Source organism: Sinocyclocheilus anshuiensis, unplaced genomic scaffold (assembly GCF_001515605.1).
Source record: "Sinocyclocheilus anshuiensis isolate Anshui unplaced genomic scaffold, SAMN03320099.WGS_v1.1 scaffold861, whole genome shotgun sequence".
Taxonomy (NCBI): Eukaryota; Metazoa; Chordata; class Actinopteri; order Cypriniformes; family Cyprinidae; genus Sinocyclocheilus; species Sinocyclocheilus anshuiensis.
The window spans coordinates 520,402-540,565 of record NW_015554217.1 but is presented as its reverse complement, the minus strand read 5'-3'; the positions used below and the strand labels follow the sequence as shown (position 1 = coordinate 540,565).

The 20,164-nt window shown below is 37.6% G+C and overlaps 1 protein-coding gene across 1 annotated transcript in view; it reads right to left on the bottom strand.

Moving 5' to 3' along the window:
• Positions 1–20,164, bottom strand: part of LOC107671094 (VPS10 domain-containing receptor SorCS3-like) — a 56,245-nt gene that overhangs the window by 23,938 nt on the left and 12,143 nt on the right. Inside the window, exons 2-7 of the mRNA XM_016463943.1 lie at positions 14,289–14,356; positions 6,737–6,836; positions 6,489–6,647; positions 6,228–6,301; positions 3,257–3,321; positions 505–623 (exon numbers count right to left, since the gene is read on the bottom strand). Of these exons, the coding sequence (XP_016319429.1) occupies positions 505–623; positions 3,257–3,321; positions 6,228–6,301; positions 6,489–6,647; positions 6,737–6,836; positions 14,289–14,356 (585 nt within the window). The remainder of the gene's footprint in view (positions 1–504; positions 624–3,256; positions 3,322–6,227; positions 6,302–6,488; positions 6,648–6,736; positions 6,837–14,288; positions 14,357–20,164) is intronic.

Here is a 20,164-nt window from a genome sequence, read left to right as displayed (position 1 = left end):
ATTGAACTTTTAAAGTGCAATGTAAATGTATTGAATGTTAGCAAAACCTGACCTACACACATGTTGTACACACTCTTATCAAGTAGACTGTAGCTATTAGGTTGTAAAGGCTACACTGTGTTTTTCCTGTGAGAGGTGTGGGGTGTCAGACAGTCTCTTGTTCCTGCGCTTTTTGAATCAATAACCTCATTATGCTCTGTCAACTCAAATTCAACAGCTCCAAGCAACAAAAGTCAAAAGTCGCTTGTATTGACAGAGGAGGGTCCAGGTTTGGGATTCTCACTCAAAACCGTGTCCTGTCCTCCCCTGGTCTGCTGTTAAAGATGGAGAGGCTGGTTTCAATGGTTATCACTCACTTACACTGCACTGACAGAGATAAAAGGAGGGCTATAAAAAGAGTCAGACAGAGATTATCGTGACACACACACACACATTTTGGTATCTCCCACACCAATCTAAATCACAAACGCTTATGTACTTAATGAAACGCACACACATCTGTACCTGTAAGAAGATGTATTGGTCCTGCACTACGAGTGAGTTGGTGTCAATTCGGCCACTGAATGGATACTGCCTACCCTCCTCTGAACACTTTTGTGCTCGGCACGTAATGTACTGCATTTCTGTGAGACACACACACACACACACACACACACACACACACACACAGATTTATCAACACAGGATACGCTTGTGCACAAGAACACCTTGATCTACACCACAAAAAAAAAACAGATGATCAATATCTCTCTCACTCTCGCTGGCACACACACACCCCCACACAACAAACACAATCTAGAACCTATACACAAACTTCCCACACATCTCTGTCTAGCCAAATTAATCAGTGCTCTCCATTATCAGTCTCTCTACTAGCTATCCATCCTCACTCAGAAAGGAGAGAAAGAGGGGGTGGGAGTAAAGGTACAGAGAAAGACAGAAGGGTGAGAGCAAAGACAGAAAGAAAATAAGAGCCCAACAAAGAAACAACCGATTAGGAATAACCTTTTTTATTTGTTTCAGGTATCTCTGAACAAAACGAGGAGTAGGAGATCTTTTATAACTATTTTAGATATTTTTTATTGTATGTTTTGAGATCACATTTAAAGGAGTTATTTTTACATGGATAAAATTGCTTTATATAAAATAGCTTTAAATATCTTTACAAAGTTCATAAAGAACTTAAAAATCCATTTCAAATCTCTACTTGAATATCAATATTCTATTATCAACAAACACCATCACTGACAACTTGAAGACTGAGGACATACTTCACACAAAAATTAAAAATGTGTCATTTACTTCCCCTTATATTCCAGATCTTTTACTTTATCTCAAAAATCTCTCAAATCAGTTGCACTTTCACTTTGCAAAGCAGTTTATCATGTTTGATTAAAAGACACAGAGGTGTCACTGATGTCAAGTACGTCTCAGTATGCAGTATGTCTTAATTGTTATAAGATTGAATATGCTCCATGTACAAATAAGATTTGTGTGTATGTCAAATGTATAGCCACTAGCCTATGGTGATTTAAAAAAAATAACTTTTAAGAATAATTAACTTTGAATTAGCACTAAGAATAATAACTCTGGTTGAAAATTTAGTCTGTTTCACATATACAGCTATTGCACAATTATCTGGACTACTTTTAATGTGCCTTTGGTTATTTTTGGGCTTGATAGCACCCGTTTACTCTCTGCTTTTACTGGTTAGAAAAGAATGTGTGATTATTGTTAAACATTTATCGTTTTGTGTTTCATGGAAGAAAGTCAGTCAAAACAACATCAATTAGAATTTTTTGGTCAATACTTATTTAACCATCTATAGCATGTGACTGATAAAACAATGCATCTCAAATGTAGTTTAATTTAAACCAACAAAATCCCTGTTTATTGTACTGCATTTCTCATCACATGTTTATCACCAGATTGTCCAGTACAATAAATCAGCATACCCCTTTGTAATAACACAAATATAGGCTTTGTGAGTCTCTACAGAATCCATGTTCTACATGAAGGCAGAATTAAAATGAATAGAAATTCAAAAAGTTCAACAGAAATTTTAAACTAAAAAAAAAAACAAAGTTTGTCCTGTCTTTTGAAAACCATTTGAAAGTTTAAAAGCCTTGAAATTTAAAGCTTTATAGGCATAGAGGCATCATCATATTCAGTAAATTGGAGCAGAAGGACACTTTCTAGAAAGCATTACCTGTGTGCAGGGTGGTTTCTAGCCTTCCATCAGTACTGGGTCACAGGCCCCCAGCAAAAAAGTTTGCCCATATAAATTTGCCTATATTTTTTTTTATAGAGCTGTTTCGTGATTGAAAAACGATAGTAGATTTGCTAGTACATTTGCAAGTTTTGTTTTCTACAATTAATTGAAGGTAAATATCCACCTCATCCAGCATTCTTTTTGTTTTCTTATGAAATATCCCATTATTGTTTCAGTGTTAGAAACCACTTCAAACGAGAAACCACTGCAGTGCGTGAGTGAACGGTCTGAATGAATCCAACTGAATCACAGTTTCTGGCCTTTTTGTAAACCTATTTAACTGAAATATAGTTCACTAAATTCCTCTTCCTGTCATTCAAATTCAACTTCCTTCGGGGTGTGGCCAATTGAATTTAATTTGCAACTCGTGAATTGAAAAAGAGCCAATTCTTCAATTCTGAATTTTGCCCAACTCTGATTCCACATGCCTGCTCTACTGTGAAGGCATGGACAGATAAAATGGCCTATTAAATATTTCTGTTGAATGGATTGAAAGAACTGGTTCAAATCCTTCTTTTAGAAGAGGTTTGATTATTACCGCCTGAAAACTAAAGAAGCTTTTGCCACATTCTCCATTTCCGTGTGCTTCAAATTTAGTTTGGTGTAACCACTGCATCACTCATAACACATTTAAATGTATTGTTGTTGTTAGACTGTCCGAAGCTTAGGGCCTGTTGTGTTGTGTCAGGCTCATATCAATCGAGTTTAATGCACAACACTGTCCCACAAGGATAAAACATAAGCGCAACAGTCTGCCAGAACCAAGCCAGAATCATTTGCTATTGAATTTACTGTTGTCCACAATTCATCTGTTCATTTTTCACTGCGACACAGGAAAAAAAGCATAGGAGGCTGGGGAGAAAGTAAGAAAGACAGGGTGAGAGCGCTAGGAGGGGAGGAAGAGAGAAACTGAAAAAGCAGGAGAAAAAAAGACAAAATTTGAGGGGCAAAGGAGGGAAAAGAAGGAAAAGAAAAGAGACTAACGTCCACTGTCAGTTCGAGCCTCGATGTGTACCAGGTCTGCCTCTTTATCTAGACCACTCAGTGCCCTAAAAATTAAAAAAAGAAAAAGTCAGAATACAAAAAAGAACAGAAGAGAGGAAAACAATCAAGAAGGGCTCCAGTGGAGAGGATATGAAGAAGGAAGGAAAGAGAAGGAGGTGCCAGCAGGGGACGGACGGATGAGTATGGTAATAGCATGAGAATGATGGCATGATGGAAGAGGAGAGGGGAAGAATGGAGGGGTGGTGATGGACAGCATAATTCCACTGCTCCAGTAGGAGACAGTCTGTCTCCAGTGAATCCTTATTGTTGCTCTGATAGCAATTAATCACACACACGTTTGTTTTTGTGAATTGTGGGGACATTCCATAGGCGTAATGGTTTTTATACTGTACAAACTGTATGTGCTATTGCCCTACACCAACCCTACACCTAACCCTACCCCTTACAGGAAACTTTGTGCATTTTTACTTTCTCAAAAAAACTCACTCTGTATGATTTATAAGCGTTTTGAAAAATGGGGACATGGGGTAATGTCCTCATAAGTCACCTTCTCGTTGCAATACCTATGTCATACCCATGTCATTATACAAATTTGTGTCCTCATATGTCACAAAAACGTGCGCACACACACACAGAGCTCACTCCCACAAACCATTCTCCATCACATACACACTTTCATTTCTTACCTATTACCTATTTTCACCTGTGACGCACACACACTCACCATCATATCCTCTTTCTGAGGTTTTTAATAATTTTAATGTCTTGTCTTTTGTCTTCCATATTTTCTTATGAGACAGTTTGAACACAGTCACAATCTGATATTAAGTCATTCTTACAATCCAAAATTAAACCTATCAGTAAAAATCTGATATTCCACCTCTACAGAGCCCTAGTTTGACATTAAGTACCATTTACGGTCTCAATCTCAGATTATTATTAATCTCGGTCTGAATTAGCATCTCTCTCATCACATGTCTGACATCAAACCCCTTCTAAACTTCTTTATCAGTTCCAGTCTGACATTAAAACCCCCTTAAAAGGTTGTTTTCTTGAGATCACAATGTAATTTTCTTGCCATCTCAACATAAAAATTTTCATGTCATCTTGACTTGAAAACGGCATGTTGCTCACCATTTCTATGGTCAGCCACAAACTGCTGAAGTCCCGGTCCCTCGAGTTGGCAGGCAATGAAATTAAAGATTAAAGTTGTAGCCTCAATCTCAAGTGTCAGACTGTGATTTGGAAGTGGTCCATCACTGACAGACATATAGATATATCAGCTAGAGTGAGTTCCTGATGAAAGTAAATCCAATTTGCTCATCTACAATGCAGCATTACTGTATATGTACGCTACCATTAAAAAATTTGAGATTAGTATGATTTTTTTAAAGAAATTAAAACTTTTATTTTAAAGCAAGGATGCGTTAAATTGATCAAAAGTGACAGTAAAGACATTTATAATATTTTAAAAGATTTATATTTCAAATAAACTTTTTATTCATCAAATAATCCTAAAAAATGTTGTTGTTTTTTACTCAAATGTTTTTCAAAATGTTTCTTGAGCAGCAAATCAGCATATTAGAATGATTTCTAAAGGATCACGTGACCCTGAAGACTGGAGTAATGGCTGCAGAAAATTCAGCTTTGCATTACAGGAATAAATGACATTTTAAAATATATTAAATTAGAAAACAGTTATTTTAAATAGTAATAACATTTTATAATATTACTAGTTTTACTGTTTTTTTTAAACATTTGAACAGCAGTGTGTACTTAAAAATGCCATTTGATACCCCCAGAAAAAAAACAAGGTTTAATTCATTAACATTAATTAATACATTAGGTATAATGAAGTAACAGCTTTTTTTCAGCATTTATTAATCCAGATTATTGTTAATTTATAAATAGAATTTACTTGAACCTGAAATGGCAAAAATGTATTAGCATGTGTAGAAATTAACATTAATCAAGATTAATAAATGCTGTAAATGTATTGGTCATTGTTAGTTCATGATACCTAATGCATTATCTGATGTTAAAAAATTGAAACTTATTGAAAGTTTTACCAAAATAATACTACATTTAAACACCTTCAATAATCTCAGTCGGCGTTTAAATGTCTCTCTCAGTCCCAGTCTAAGATTAAAGCACTTCTCAAAATTTCAGTCAGAAAATAACCTCTCTTTCAATTATCTGTCTGAGATTCAACATCTCTCTAAATCCCATTCAGACGTTAAACTCAGACTTGGATAATTGAACGGGGGTTAAACATTCCTCTCAAACCCAGTCTGACACCGAGACCCATTATAGTCTGAGGTTAAACTTTTTAATTTTCCATTTTTGTAGTCACCAAAACTGACACAGCAGGGCTTCAGTGACACAAACACAATCTATACAGTCTACAGTATGTGTGTGTGTTGCAGTAGAAAGCAGCAAAGAAAAGATGTATTATATATTTTTGAAAGGATGTAGAGAAATGTGTGTGCATAGGGATGTTAAACCCAGGGGTGAAGACATGTTGTTGGCTGTCTCCACAGCTCATCGAGCATGTGACAGGCAACCAGTTATTTTGACTACACCCCACACAAACACACACTGATGGGATTAAAATATAAAACCTGATCAAAATTCCACACATACACTAATATGAAGCACAGGGGAAAGAGAAGTGGCATGACAGTGAGATAGATGGAGGTAGACAGAGAAACAGAGAAGGGAAAGAGACATAGAAAGTGTGTGTGTAAGTTTATCAGTGTCAGTGTATTGGATGTAGAGAGTGGGTTTAATATTGGATTAATTTTCAGTGTGTGATTGTGTGTGCGCATGCAGGTATATTCTTGCAGTCAGATTAATTTTCAGTGTGAAATTGCACTGTAGGCGTGTTATATGAGATTGATGATCAGTAAAAAAATTACTCTGTGTGTGTGTGTGTGTGTGTGAGTCGTACCAGTAGAATCGCCCCGGAGTTACTCTCTCATGAACAAGAATCCACTTTTTACCGAAGTCCAATGAGCTATAAAGCTACAGCCCAAAAGAGAAACAGACACATTCACTGTGAGATCCCTAACTGCAGTCAACAAAGGTAATTATCTTGCTCACACTTAATTATCCACATTATCTGCTTTTAATTGTTCAGTAGTAGAACCTCTTGAGGCAGTGTGAGTGTGTGTGTGTGTGTCTGTGTGTGTTTGTGTTTGTGTGTGTATACCCTCTGATCATGGCTATAGGCCAGAATCCAATTCTCCTGAGTAGGGTGAAACAGAAGACTCATGATATAGAAGTTAATATTGAACTTTTGAAAAGTGGCTCCTTCATCAGAACTGATAAGTAAACTACTTTCCACCTCCGGATCAGATAAAATCAGGATCTGAGGAAGAGGAAGAATTATATTAGCTTGATATTTTCTATCTGACAGTTTTGTACGTCTGTATCTCTGACGCATTTCAACACACTCACCTTCCTCTTATTGGTCGGAAAGACGTACAGATAGCTCAGCATTGTTCTGATCATCACTTTATCCATCAGCTTCTCATATGTTGTCCCAAAATCTACTGACCTACAAATACATACAAAGGCCACTGATGTGATGCCCATATTTTTTATCTATTAATTTATTTTAAATATGGAAACACTTTACACAAGTTAACATTAGCTAACTACATTAGTTAACATGAACTAACAAAAATACTTCTAAATCATTTATTATTCTTAGTTCATGTTCAATTCAACATTTATTAATACATTATTAAAAGTTGTATCTGTTAATATTATTTAATGGAACTGTAAGTATTTTTCATTGCTAGCTCATGTTAATTAATATAGTTAACAAGTAATAGAACCTTATTAGTGTTACATTAAAATCCAATTCATACAATTACTTGAATACACCACTTCTGTGATTTCATTGTTTTTTTGTGTGACTCCTCCAAAACTATGACATTAATATTTAGTAATTCAGGTTTGAAAGAAAAATTAATATATATGCCAAAATAATGATTTGTCATGTACACTGACACAAGAAACATGCACAAGAAAAATGTTACTTGATGATTACACCACGAGTCATTAAACTGAAACTTTTCTTAAATGGCGTAGAAGTTTTTCAAAACAATATGAAAGCAATAAAAAGAGTATATTTCTAGGCACTTGAAACATGTTTTTAGATTTTCCTTACTTTAAAGATGTTTCCTTTTCTTTATTGTTGAAACTCGTATGTCATTGACCCACACAGACATTTGATTTCAAACAAAGCACAAACCAAAGTGAAAATACAAAAGAAGAGCTGAGGATTTTTTAAAAGCATTCAGCTTGTCCTAACCAGGTGTGACACAAGAAGTTTCCTGCATCATGTAATTTTTCTGTCCTGACTGAAAGTGCAAAAGCGACAAAAGAGCCATTAAAGGGGTCATAGGATGCCCATTTTCCACAAGTTGATATGATTCTTTAGGGTCTTAATGGAAAGTCTGTAACATAGTTTGGTTAAAATTTCTCAATGGTAGTGTAAAAAAACTATTTTTTTTTACCCTGTCAAAAACAGCTCTTCTCAGAGCAAGCAATTTTGTAGCATTTTCCTTTAAAAGTTAATGAGCTCTGCTGACCCCTCCCCTCTGTTCCGAGCCGCTCTCAGAGAGACTGTTTACTTTAGCTGCATTCATCGTGAAACTTGCTAATTAGCACATTATTAGGAAAGGCGATTTGCAAAGATTCATTAAAAAACCTTATACTCACATCTTCTGTGGGTGAAGCTGGATCACGAATGATTCGTGCGAAAATAGACGCATTTAGGTAGATCGGGGACACATTCCCTTCAGAAACAAAGGTAATCCACTGCGTCTTCAGCGGCTCAGATGTCAGGAGTAATTGACGACTGCTATGTTCATTATTACATCCAACAACAGAACACCTCAATCGCTTAGGAGTCATTCTTGTCTACATCTGCTCCAGCGGTGAAACAATGGCGGACTGATGACAGTTCACTCAGGGCGTGTCTAAGGTAAGACGCCAGTCCAGTCTGTGCTGAAACACTACTGTCAATCAAACTATCGTGGGAGGGGGCTGTTTTTGTGACGTCACACAGACAGGCATCTGAGATCGGCTCGATTTGAGAAAGGGGGAAAGATTTGAGTAGATTAAAAAAAAACACTGGGTGGATTTTTATCATTATAGGGTGGTTGTGTACAAACACTGCCAACACACATTTCAGTTCAAACAACTTGTAAAAGTGCATGTAGCATCCTATGACCCCTTTAAGAACATATGTGATGTTGAATATCCTGCAATGTGGATCAAGATTTTGGACCAGTTCGATTTCACAAACTGCTACCTTGAAGGACAGAGACAGAAACCACACGACCAAAACGTCTCGTTCGTTGCGCTTCCCTTGTTGCCATCACAGCTGGTTAGAACAAAAACTCAAAATAACATGGACATGTGGACACAGTCTTTTGGCTTTTTATTAGACAGGCAAAATAAAGGGTGACAGGAAACATCATGGGCCACGTTAGAACCAGCATACCCCACACGAGCACTGTAACTCGACGTGTCAGGAGCACGGTGCACAACATCTGCAACAAACCTGAGAGTTTTAGAAGTCATTGGCGTAATTAACTGAAGCTGTTGTGTATGTGCATGTCTCCATTCCATCGGAACTCATTAACACCGTCTCTTCTCCAGCAGGTACGACAGCAGTCAGGAGAGTCTGCCGCACTCCTACAAGTATAATAACGCTAATGGTTTTAGGCCAGACAGTTACATGTTGCTGTGCTGGAGAAGCACACGTTTATGTGCCGTCTGAAGCATTATCTCCTCAAGTGCTCATCTCTGAATGCGGTAAGAGTGCTCATACTCTGACACTTTTACCACCGGATACAATTACACGGCTGTTCTGAGCTGTTGAGGTTATTTGGGTTGTGTAAGCTGTAGCGGCACAGGTGAAGAGGAAGATGGTTCTCTGAGCGCCCTCGAGCGGTGCTGAGTGCCTGCCCTAAAAAGCTCCTCTGACGTTTCTGGTCTGGTCAAGCTTCCCTCTCTCTCTCTCCCCTCCAGCAGATCTGCACTGTACTCAAGAGGACATTACTCCTCCTCTCAGGAAAAATACGTGTGTGAGATTTAACAATTGCATGGGCAGGCTGGATACTCTTTAGAGCATGCATCTTTATTTTAAAACACAGGAGAGTGTGATTAACTAGCTCCTCTGAATGAGCCGTGATTTGTCTTCATATTTTTTTTCTCCTTTTATGCCGCCAACAGCAACATTCATTAATCATTCATACTGTTATTACCGACATCATTTACTACAGCCTGCAAGCTGAGCTTTAACATTCACCTCTTTTAATAACACGGTGCCACATCCCTCCCCCCACTACTGTCTATCTCTCTCTCTCTCTTTCTTCCATTCGCTCTTTCTTTGTTCCTCCTTCTCTCCCATTCCTCCACTTTCTTCTTCCTCATTTCCTGTTTATGCCATTTCAGTTTGTGGAAGTTTGATAATGGCTTTCTGTTTTTTTCTTTCTGTAAACCCCCCAGCTCACCTCCCTCTCTGAGTGACACACACCAGAAGAGGAAATCTCATCAGGGCTTGCAGCCAAAAAGAAATGAAACAAAGCCTTCCTTCAAGGTGATTGCAGTGTGTATGTGTGTGTGGGAGCGTGAGCGTTTGTGTCTAAGCAAGTGTTTGCAGTGATGGCATGTTGATAAAGGATGATGTCATATTACATATCTCCCAAAACATATCAAGTAGCCTGTTTAATTATTGCAACATTGTTTTCATTATTCTTTTAATTAAAATGGACAAAAGTCTATCCAACTATCAGCTGTACTGATGATGATCACGCTGCGCTTGTGGCTACAATTACTCTTTAGTTCAATTCCATTTACATGCAGGTGTTATTTATAGAGTTTTTGGGTAAATCACAACTTTAATAAGTGGATGAATATCAAGCATATAACTATAATAAACAGAGCACAGGAAAACAATTACATTTAAGATGCAGAAAGGTGGTTATAAAACTGATAATAACATGTTGTATTACTATTCAAACTGACTTATATAAAGCACTAATCATTTTAGTTTTGTCCCAAAAACTTTAATAATTAATATTTGAATTAAATTAAGATCAAAAGAATTATCAATTCAACATCTTTGAAACCCCAATTCCATTGCGATCTTAACAGGTCTGAACAGTACAGTACAGAAGCATAACAGTAATGGGACTATACTAGTTCACACAGAACCAGTTAGCCATAAAAAATTGAGGGTCTAGCGTTTTTAAATTTAATTAAAGGTACTTTAATCCCAGTGAACTGTAGATTTCACTGGGAGCCGTTTTAATGGATAAAATAGTTTGGAAATGCTTGAGTGAGAAATGCCTCAGTTAAGCAGGGAATTTTTAAACAGACCCTTTCAGACAGCCTGAGAGAAATGCACCGCAGCAGCTTAAAAAAGCATACTAAAGTACGACGAGCTTCTCAGCAACTTGTAAAAAAGACAGAAATAAGGTGTTTTGTGAATAGTGAGGGTTTATAAATGAGTAAATGATAGTTCTCTGTGATGTGACGTCGAAATTAATGGGGGAAAATTTTTCAAAAGTGAGGTGACAGAATGTACAGGCAGTGCTTTCTTTCTCTATGTACAAGCCTGGCTTACACAGCTACCTTGCAATTCTTTTCTTTCCATTGTCTATGCACTATGACAGAAAGAGAGAGAGAGAGTCGGGTCATGGTACAGAGCGTCCCAGGAGAAGACAGGGATTAAGTACTTCACCCAGGGGCATATCAGCAATGGTCAGTGAAAGTGTTTCTGAGCAGAATTTCATCCCAGATCTTAGCCATTCATATAGTCTGGTGTACTTGCCACTAATGCACTTGTGGCTAATGTAAGAATGTGTGTTGATTTGTAATGGGCTAGAAGCGTAATACTAAAACCACAGTGTTATCCGATCATTTCATTCAGGTTGGTTCAGCAGTGCTGCAGCGATTAGAAGGTTCACACCAGATAATATTGGAAGAATGCAAGCTTTATGTTCCTGCCCTTTTCTTAGCACTGTTACAAAATGGTCCCAGTGCTCTCACTAAAAAAATATTGAGTAAAAAATATTGAGTCCTTAGCACACACCCATGAGGAACAGCAAATTTTACATACGGAAGGTGTACAACAGAGGATTCTGTATTTACATGAATTTATGATGAGCAGCCCCTTATGAAAAAGAGGTGCGCTTAATTCTATTGAATGTGCTTCAAAACTTAAAAGTATATTTAAAAACAAAGTGTGTTTCTTAACACACTTATGTACACTTTTAAAATGTGCACTGTAATAATGTCAAATTAAATGTTTTAAGTAAATTTTAATAATCGTTTTAATGATCATTTGTCAATGCTTTAAAGTTCATTCCACTTGATGTGTTATTATTAACATACTAAAGCACATGTAAAGTATTTGATTATAATACAGTTTTACTGTATTATAATTGTAATGTAATTATAATTGGTTAAAACTGTAGGTGCCTTATTTGATATTACATTTAAAGTTAATATATTACATACTAAATTGCAACTTCATCATTACAAATGTGCAATTACAAATACATATAAATACATGCTAAACAAGTTTCAATAGAAATGACATTAAAAATATATTTTAGTTTACCATAAATGTTTGTCAGTACATACGGCGGAAGACTTTAACCATATTTCAAAGACAAAAGGAGTAATTAGGAAATGTCATATTAAGATGTACTTAAATCCTACCTTAGTGGTTCAAAAAAGCACTTTAAGTTAAACTAATTGCATTTAATATAAATTTAAACTATAATACATTTTCATTTAATTGCAGTTATCATGCAGGAAACATTACATTCAGTTTGCTTTTAAGTATATTATTTTAAAGTATAGTATCCCTCCCGGCATTTCTAAATTGCCTAAAATGTCTGGGTTTTAACTTTGTTTTCCTATTGGCATGCTCTCTACAGCCCTCATACATTATATGAACTAGTGCTGTCACGATACCTAACTAAAATATCTCGATACTACTACTGAACCAATACCACAACAAAAATTTTAAACAACAGGAAAAGTTAGTGAATAATACTGTACATGACGCACAAATTATAGTTATACTTAACTTAAAGTTCATTCTTTTATCTATCAATTTTGAGCATTTCCTGCCCCTTTAAAAAAAAAAAAATTACATGCCAGTGCCACCACACAGGCCTATGCTGAGCAAACTAAAAGCCTATGATATAGCTGAGCCTACAGGTATATAGAGATCTTTGCAACATTGGTAAGTTAAAAGAAGCTAAAAGGATAAAGTCAAATTACCGTAGATGGTTATAACTGACCTCAACTGCCCCTCAATTACCTCAATTAAATATACATTGATCCTTATTAAAGCTACTAAACAGAGCTGATCCTCCCTATATGCAAAATACGCAAGCTGCGTAGAGCCCCCTTGCTCTCAAAGATGATTTAATTTTAGTTTTGTTTTTGAATTTGGCCAGCGGTTATGAAAACATGAATGATCATTTCTTTTAATTCGCCCTTTCTACGTAAAAATCAGTCAAATCATGTAATGTGAATGTTGTACGGTCTTGCTCGAGACTAAAAAAACGAGTTGAAATCGTACCGAGCTGCAGAAGATTCACTGTTTCTCAAGCGCTATCCGCGAGCGCGATTCGAGACGGAGTGAAACACGGACAAATGCACTTTAGGACCGAACTTTCATAATTATTGTTACCTGTGTCAATATCACAAAAAAACTAGCCTAAATAAAAAAAAAAAACAATCTCACTGAAGACAAATAAGCAGTCAAAGATTGAAAAAAGAATAAGAAACTAATTACAAGCAATAGGGCAAAAAAATATAGTAGAACAAATAAATAAGAAATGCTACATAATCATATGTATAAAAACACTGCATATTCTTTACTGTGTAAATTAAATATTTATTTATTCTTATTAAAGTGACAAAAGTGATTTATTCAAGAGCAGTTAGAGATTTTCTCTTTTGTTGTTTGATTTTGTTGCAGGAATATTAGTCTGCTGTCACTTTAAGAACTGCACAGATCCAATATATTGATACACATGCATTTTTTTCTCAACTGTTTACGTTCATTTAAGTCATAAGCCAAGATGGGCATATTAACATAATTGTGTGTGTATTTGACCGTTGAAGTGCAATAACTCGTGAAAGAGATCTAAATTCTCGATCGCATTCTGTCTGTGAGAGGTGGTTTTCTATACGCACACGTCAGGTGTGTAACAGAGCGCGAGTACTGCACTGAGTTCTTTGTGCTTAATAACTCTTTTTAACATCAAGTGTGTACTGCGCTTTATTTTCTCATTCTTGCATGTTTCTTATTCACTCTAAATTGTCAATAATAAACGTATTACTTATTAAGTCCTGCGCTTAAAACTTATTAAGTCCTGCGCTTGCGTGGATATATAAAGTTTGGCACGGCCAGTGTGCATGCAGGGAATGGAAGCAGAGCGCTGCGCACACACTGCCCTGCTGTCGCACATCGATGCAACTCAGGAAATATGGATCTTATTAAAACGATGCCATTCTTAAAGTACTGGTACTAGTAAAATGAGGAATCGTACTGTTTTTAAAAGCAGAGTATCGCGATACCTTTTTAGTACCAGTATATCGTGCAACACTAATATGAACACGTATTTGCATTGCTTTGACTGTTTTCTGTAGACACCACCTTCTCGCACGCCATGATTGGTCAACACATTATTGGTCAAACTATCCGTCATTACCTTCAGCAAGTATGAAAACAACAGGAAAACCAAGCCAAAACCCGGACACTTTAGGCAATTTAGAAATCCCAACCAGGACATCTCTGGGAAAAAGAGGACATATGGTCACCCAATAAGTATCCAAAAAGTTTACTTTTAATAAGTAAAATATGCTAAAGTGTACTTTGTTTTCACAAGGGGTACCAGAGCACTGATGCTTAAAAGACTTTGAATAAACTCCATGATGTTTCCATTCATAGAAGTGGGTTTACCTCCAGAGCGAACTCTCCGTCACAGTTCCCAGGTTAAAGTCGAACAGTTTTGTCAAAATCAGGATCACCTGAAAGAAAAACACGCAGACGGTTAGCAAATCACCCAGTAATGTCCATTTACACATTTCCCCAGATACAGCGCTCTTAATGTGCTAAGCTAAATGATAAAATGTCTGTCAGGCAGCCTTGCAGTGATGGATGAGAGTAAATATCAGGTGTGAATTTTATTATCTTGAGATGACAGCAGAATAAGAAGCAATGCACTCAGAGCCAGGACAGCCTGATGGAGGTAATGATGATCAGGGGGGAAGAAGAGAGAGAGAGAGAAAAAAAAACATGATGCTGTACACACATACGCTAAAACACAAACACGCTCAAGCTGTCAAATGTCACACTGAAACGTGGCAGGTAAAACGCTTTGCTCTTCCCACCTGACAAAACATTCTGAGCACACACTCATAAACCACAGTGAACAAACGAGCATCTGTCTTTCCACTGTGAGTTTTACCACACACAAAAAAAGGATAGAGAGAGACTTTGAATCAAAAGCAGACAGTAAGTGGTCCCTTTGCAACCGTGACTGTGTGAGAACACAGTCTTCAGTATCGCGTCAACACACTAATGAATATTAGTCTAAAAGGTCCAATATTTCATTTCACACTCCATGATTGTTCCCTAATTAGAGTTCAGTCAACAGGAGTATTGTCATTAACCTAAAAGAAAATCGAGTAATAATTCACAAAACGGATGCAGATGCAAACACAGCAGTTATAGGAAAACCTATTCCAGCCTATTGATAGTCTGTGACTTTACTAACGCCGCTATACCGGGTCCTGTGTTTGCGTATGCGTTTGTGCACAACCTTCACTCCTCACAGCCCCACCTGTGACGGGACGTTTTCATCTGAGGTTAATTAACCAATCAGAAGAGGACAAACTATTAGCATATCCAAATACAGCATATCTGAAAGAGCAGGACCCCAGACAAACTCCCTCAGCTTCCTGAACCAGCAAAACCACTGTGATACTGGAACTAATTACATCTCCTGAAAGAGCGAGAGAGAGAGAGAGAGAGAGAGAGAGAGAGAGAGAGAGAGAGAGAGAGAGAGAGAGAGAGAGAGAGAGAGAGAGAGAGAGAGAGAGAGAGAGAGAGAGAGAGAGAGAGAGAGGGAATGACTAAGAGTGTATTGCTTGCATGTATATTTTCATATTGCACAAAAAGACATCAGGTGTACATAGTAAAAAAAAAAGGCATATGCAACATGAACAACATTAACTAGCTTTTCATTTTAAACTGAATATAAACCGGTTTTTGCCTTTAAGTTACCTGCAAAAGAAAGTTGTCAAATTTTTAAGTATTTAAAAATGTTGGAATGTAATTAAATATATGATTATATTAAACTATAATTGAATAATTCACAATATTAAAAAATGAATGTTCACTATGTGTTTCAGCCATATTCAATAAACCCTAAATCAATTCTGTTTAAGTCATTTCCATTTAGCCAAAAAATATGTACCCAGTGGCTTGAATAACAATGCTTTATTTTATTAGTCTTTTTAATCATAATTAAATCAGTGTAGAATATGTGCCTGCAGAATTCCACAGAAACCTTTGCAGAATTACAACATACACATTGCATGCTCATTTATTAAAGACTCTGGCTAATTTGATGATGCTTTCAGAAACTAATAAAAGTGCAGTACTCTATCACATTTAACATATTTTGCTATGTTATATTATATTGATATAAACTCATTAGAGGTCTACAATCTGCATGTTTACCCCCTAAATAAGTACAGAAAACATGAAAAAAATTAGCATATTTCTACGTGCTTGTTCAATTCACAATAATATTCTAACTATTCATAGTAAGTGCCTTTTGGCAAAAATAAGCATCAAAATGTTTGATTATTTTTTTTCCATTGATTACTATTGTCCAAGTGACAACCCATTACTCAGTTTTATTTATGTTGTTGTGTGGACCATGACATTTTGAAGAAGACTCAAGGCTATTCTCAAAGTTGACCATAAGCCTTTTATAATCCACTCATGGGAAATCATGATACACTTGTAAACTTCAGGTTTTAAGCTATAATTTTTCAAAAATGAAATAATATATAGAATGGGACAGGTTGACATTTTAAATCAATTTGTTAACTGAAAGTCTTACTTTCTCCATCTTTCTTTTGAAACCATTATAGAATGTTGTATTCTTTCTTTTTTCTAAGGCAAGAATAAGGCCTGTGAGGTTTTCTAGTTTCCTAGCCACAGAACATAAATGACACCACTCTTGGCTTAACTACATGCAACTTGAACTGGGGAGTATTGTTGCTTCAATACCAACATTTTGGCTTCAGTACAATACCAGCCTCTGGCACCTCAACTAAATCAACATCTTAAACAACAAATAAACAGCAAAGGTGCAATGATTAAATAATATAAAACATTTTAAAATACAATTACATATGAAAAAGATGTTTTTGCTGATTGTCTTCAGTAATGTTTCTAGTACAACATTTCTTTTTTTTTTTTTTTTAGCTTTGATGACAAATCCCACCATACAAAGAGTGCATATGACTTGACTTTTGTCAATCCCATCTGGATTTGATTTATACATTTTTTTTAAAGTACAGAACAAAACAGCTATAACATCAAAAATGTCAAAAGATAAATGTGTTAAAAAACATAACATTTAATGAATCTCCCACATCAACACATTCACTTTTATGCTTCAAGTCACAATGCCTGAAATGCCAAACTATGCTAAAGAGCGGATCATTATTGACTAGGCCAAGTAACGATATTTGCCAAATTACTTTTTTAGTGCCGGTATACCAATTAACCTTATCGGACAGTAAAACAGATGCTTATGATTCCCCAGCAGGTTGTCTAAGGCAAAAATAAACTAGCAAAACCATGCATGTACCTGAGAGCAAACAGTGGCAATCTGGGACCGTAAGCACAAACAATCAAGAAAACATGAAGACCCATTTTAAGTGGTAATTTTACTGCAAATGATGAAGCCCATAATTAAAACTGTTTCCGAAACTCTACACAACAAAATCACATTAACACGGGTAGGTGATTAAAAAGTCTATATGTTCTGTGTCAGTTTTCGGTCAGAGACTTTGTTTTCAAACACTCAGATGAATTCAATTAAAATGGTGAAATGAAATGGAACTACCTGCTCCTTGTTTCAGTGGCATTCCTACAGCACAATGCAGTCAGAGTAAAGCACTGAATGTTCTACAGAACCCAAAGAACAACACTTAATTCTCCATTGCAATACTTTTTCTATGAGAGCAGAGTAACGTTCATTGCAATTCTCAAAGGAGTCATGCAGCACATTGTGACTTTTGTTTCTCTCTGGTGGACTTCGCAGCTCATATCTCAGTGTTTTTGCCACTAATTTGTTTCTGTGTACTGTAATACACCCCCTGAGTTAGCGGCAAACTGAAAATTATGCTCACAATTTGAATAAAATACTAAGGACGGAGGAATCCTTATTCTCTCAATCCAGCGATCATGAACAGACTGGGCATAATATATCAGTTTAACTCTAGTGGAATTGAAACAATCAGTTTCAATGTGTGCTTGGAGTGTGTGGAATATTAATCCAACATTCCTCTCTTTTTCATTCCCCCCCCCTCTTTTCATTCCCTTTTATATTGTTTCCTCCTCAATCTGTCTTCTAGTGCTCTCTGAGTATCATGTTTAGACGCTGCCGTATGAATCAATAAACCTCAAGCCATTAAAATATGGAACAAAATGGAGGGAGGGGACAGGATGAAAAAGTAGAATTGATATTTTTAAGTGGTTTATTTGAATAAAATACAGCTGTATTATCATATGCTTCGCATGTCTGAATATAGTATAACAAGGTAGGGCAAAAATGGATGTTGAATGGAAGGGCTGCATTCATTGTATCAGATTCAGCAGCAGTAATCAAATCTTAGACACATTTGTACTACTGTTTGTTTGTGTCCGTTGGTTTATTTGGGGCTGTAGGGTATCGTACCGCTTTCACTCTAATGATAAACCATCAAGGTAAATGAAAGACTTTCTGTGTTTTTTGTGTTTGCAAGTATGTCAGAGCTCTCACAGCATGATTTGAAATGCAAACACTCATAGCATGAAATAGGGTTTATGGGGATAATACACACAATAGATGAATTTCAAGAACGAGTTTGTGCTTTGGGGCGAGAGGCATTTTCTCATCAGTCAAAAAAGCAAAAGATGTGCGCTCTCACACACATACACACCTAGAAAAGGAGAATACTTATTCATATTTATGTTTTATTAATGCTCACTGCTTTGCCTTAGGAAAATCCACAAATCATCACATTGCTCGATTCTGCCTTACTGAAAATTTCAATCATTTTCACACACTTCTGGATCTTATTTTGTGTTTATTCACCAGAGGGCCTGGGGGCCACACAGGGCCATAATAAAAACTCTGTACATTATCCAGCTCTTTAAGCATAATCCTCAAGTACACATCTGTATATGAATATACATGTGTGAATATAAATGACCTTCATGAGTGAGTGACGAGTGACGTGACATGTGGCCAAGTATGGTGACCCATACTTGGAATTAGTGCTCTGCATTTAACCCATCCTTAGTGCACACACACAGCAGTGAACACACACACACCGTGAACACACACCCGGAGCAGTGGGCAGCCATTTTTGCTGCGGCGCCCGGGGAGCAGTTGGGGGTTCGGTGCCTTGCTCAAGGGCACCTCAGTCGTGGTATTGAAGGTGGGAGAGAGCGCTGTACATTCACTCCCCCCACCTACAATCCCTGCCGGTTCGAGACTCGAACCCGCAACCTTTGGGTTACGAGTCCGACTCTCTAACCATTAGGCCACGACTTCCCCATATGCATGGCTCTAAGATGATCCCCAGTTAGAGCGCAAGCAGGTGCACACATGCGGTCATACGCAACACACATACACATGCAGTGCATAAAGATTCTGCTGAGAGCAGCAGCCTTCATATGTCACGGTGCGCTACTGTGAGGAGCACGGAGACGAAGGAGCGAGGAGATGAGGAGTGTAATTCAAACATATAGATTTTAATCACATCCAGGGAACAATGAAAACACACGTAGCAAGGGTAGACATATACAATTGGAGCACGGAGCGAGGAATGAGGAGACGCAGAGTCGAATTCAAACTTATAGACTTTAATAATATCCAGGGAAACAGCAAAACACACGTAGCAAGGGTAGACATCAACAATTCTAGACAAGGGAGAACAGAACGAGCTAGAACTCAAATAGGGCAGATAACAAGGGGTAGACAGGTGAGGAGGATAACTAATAACAAGGAACACCTGGAACAAATAGAACTAAATGGGGACAGGAACCGGAAGGACCAAATAAGGGCAAGAAATGCAAATGGGGAGCAAAACACACACAAAACAAGGAACAGAGTCCGACATTACTCCCACCTCCCGGAAGGCGCATCCTCACGCCTCACAACATCCAACGGGGAGGGGGGGTGGGCACTCTGGAGGCCCCTCAGGACAGACACGGGACAGCAGGCCAGAGTGGTACCCGTTCGGGGCGCCATGGCGGAGTAGGGAACTCAGGGGGCCATGGCGGATCAGACAGTTCGGGAGGCCATGGCGGAGCAGACAGTTCAGAAGGCCATGGCGGAGTAGGGAACTCAGGGGGCCATGGCGGATCAGACAGTTCGGGAGGCCATGGCGGAGCAGACAGTTCAGAAGGCCATGGCGGAGTAGGGAACTCAGGGGGCCATGGCGGATCAGACAGTTCGGGAGGCCATGGCGGAGCAGACAGTTCAGAAGGCCATGGCGGAGTAGGGAACTCAGGAGGCCATGGCTGGATGGCCTCCGTGGCCTTGG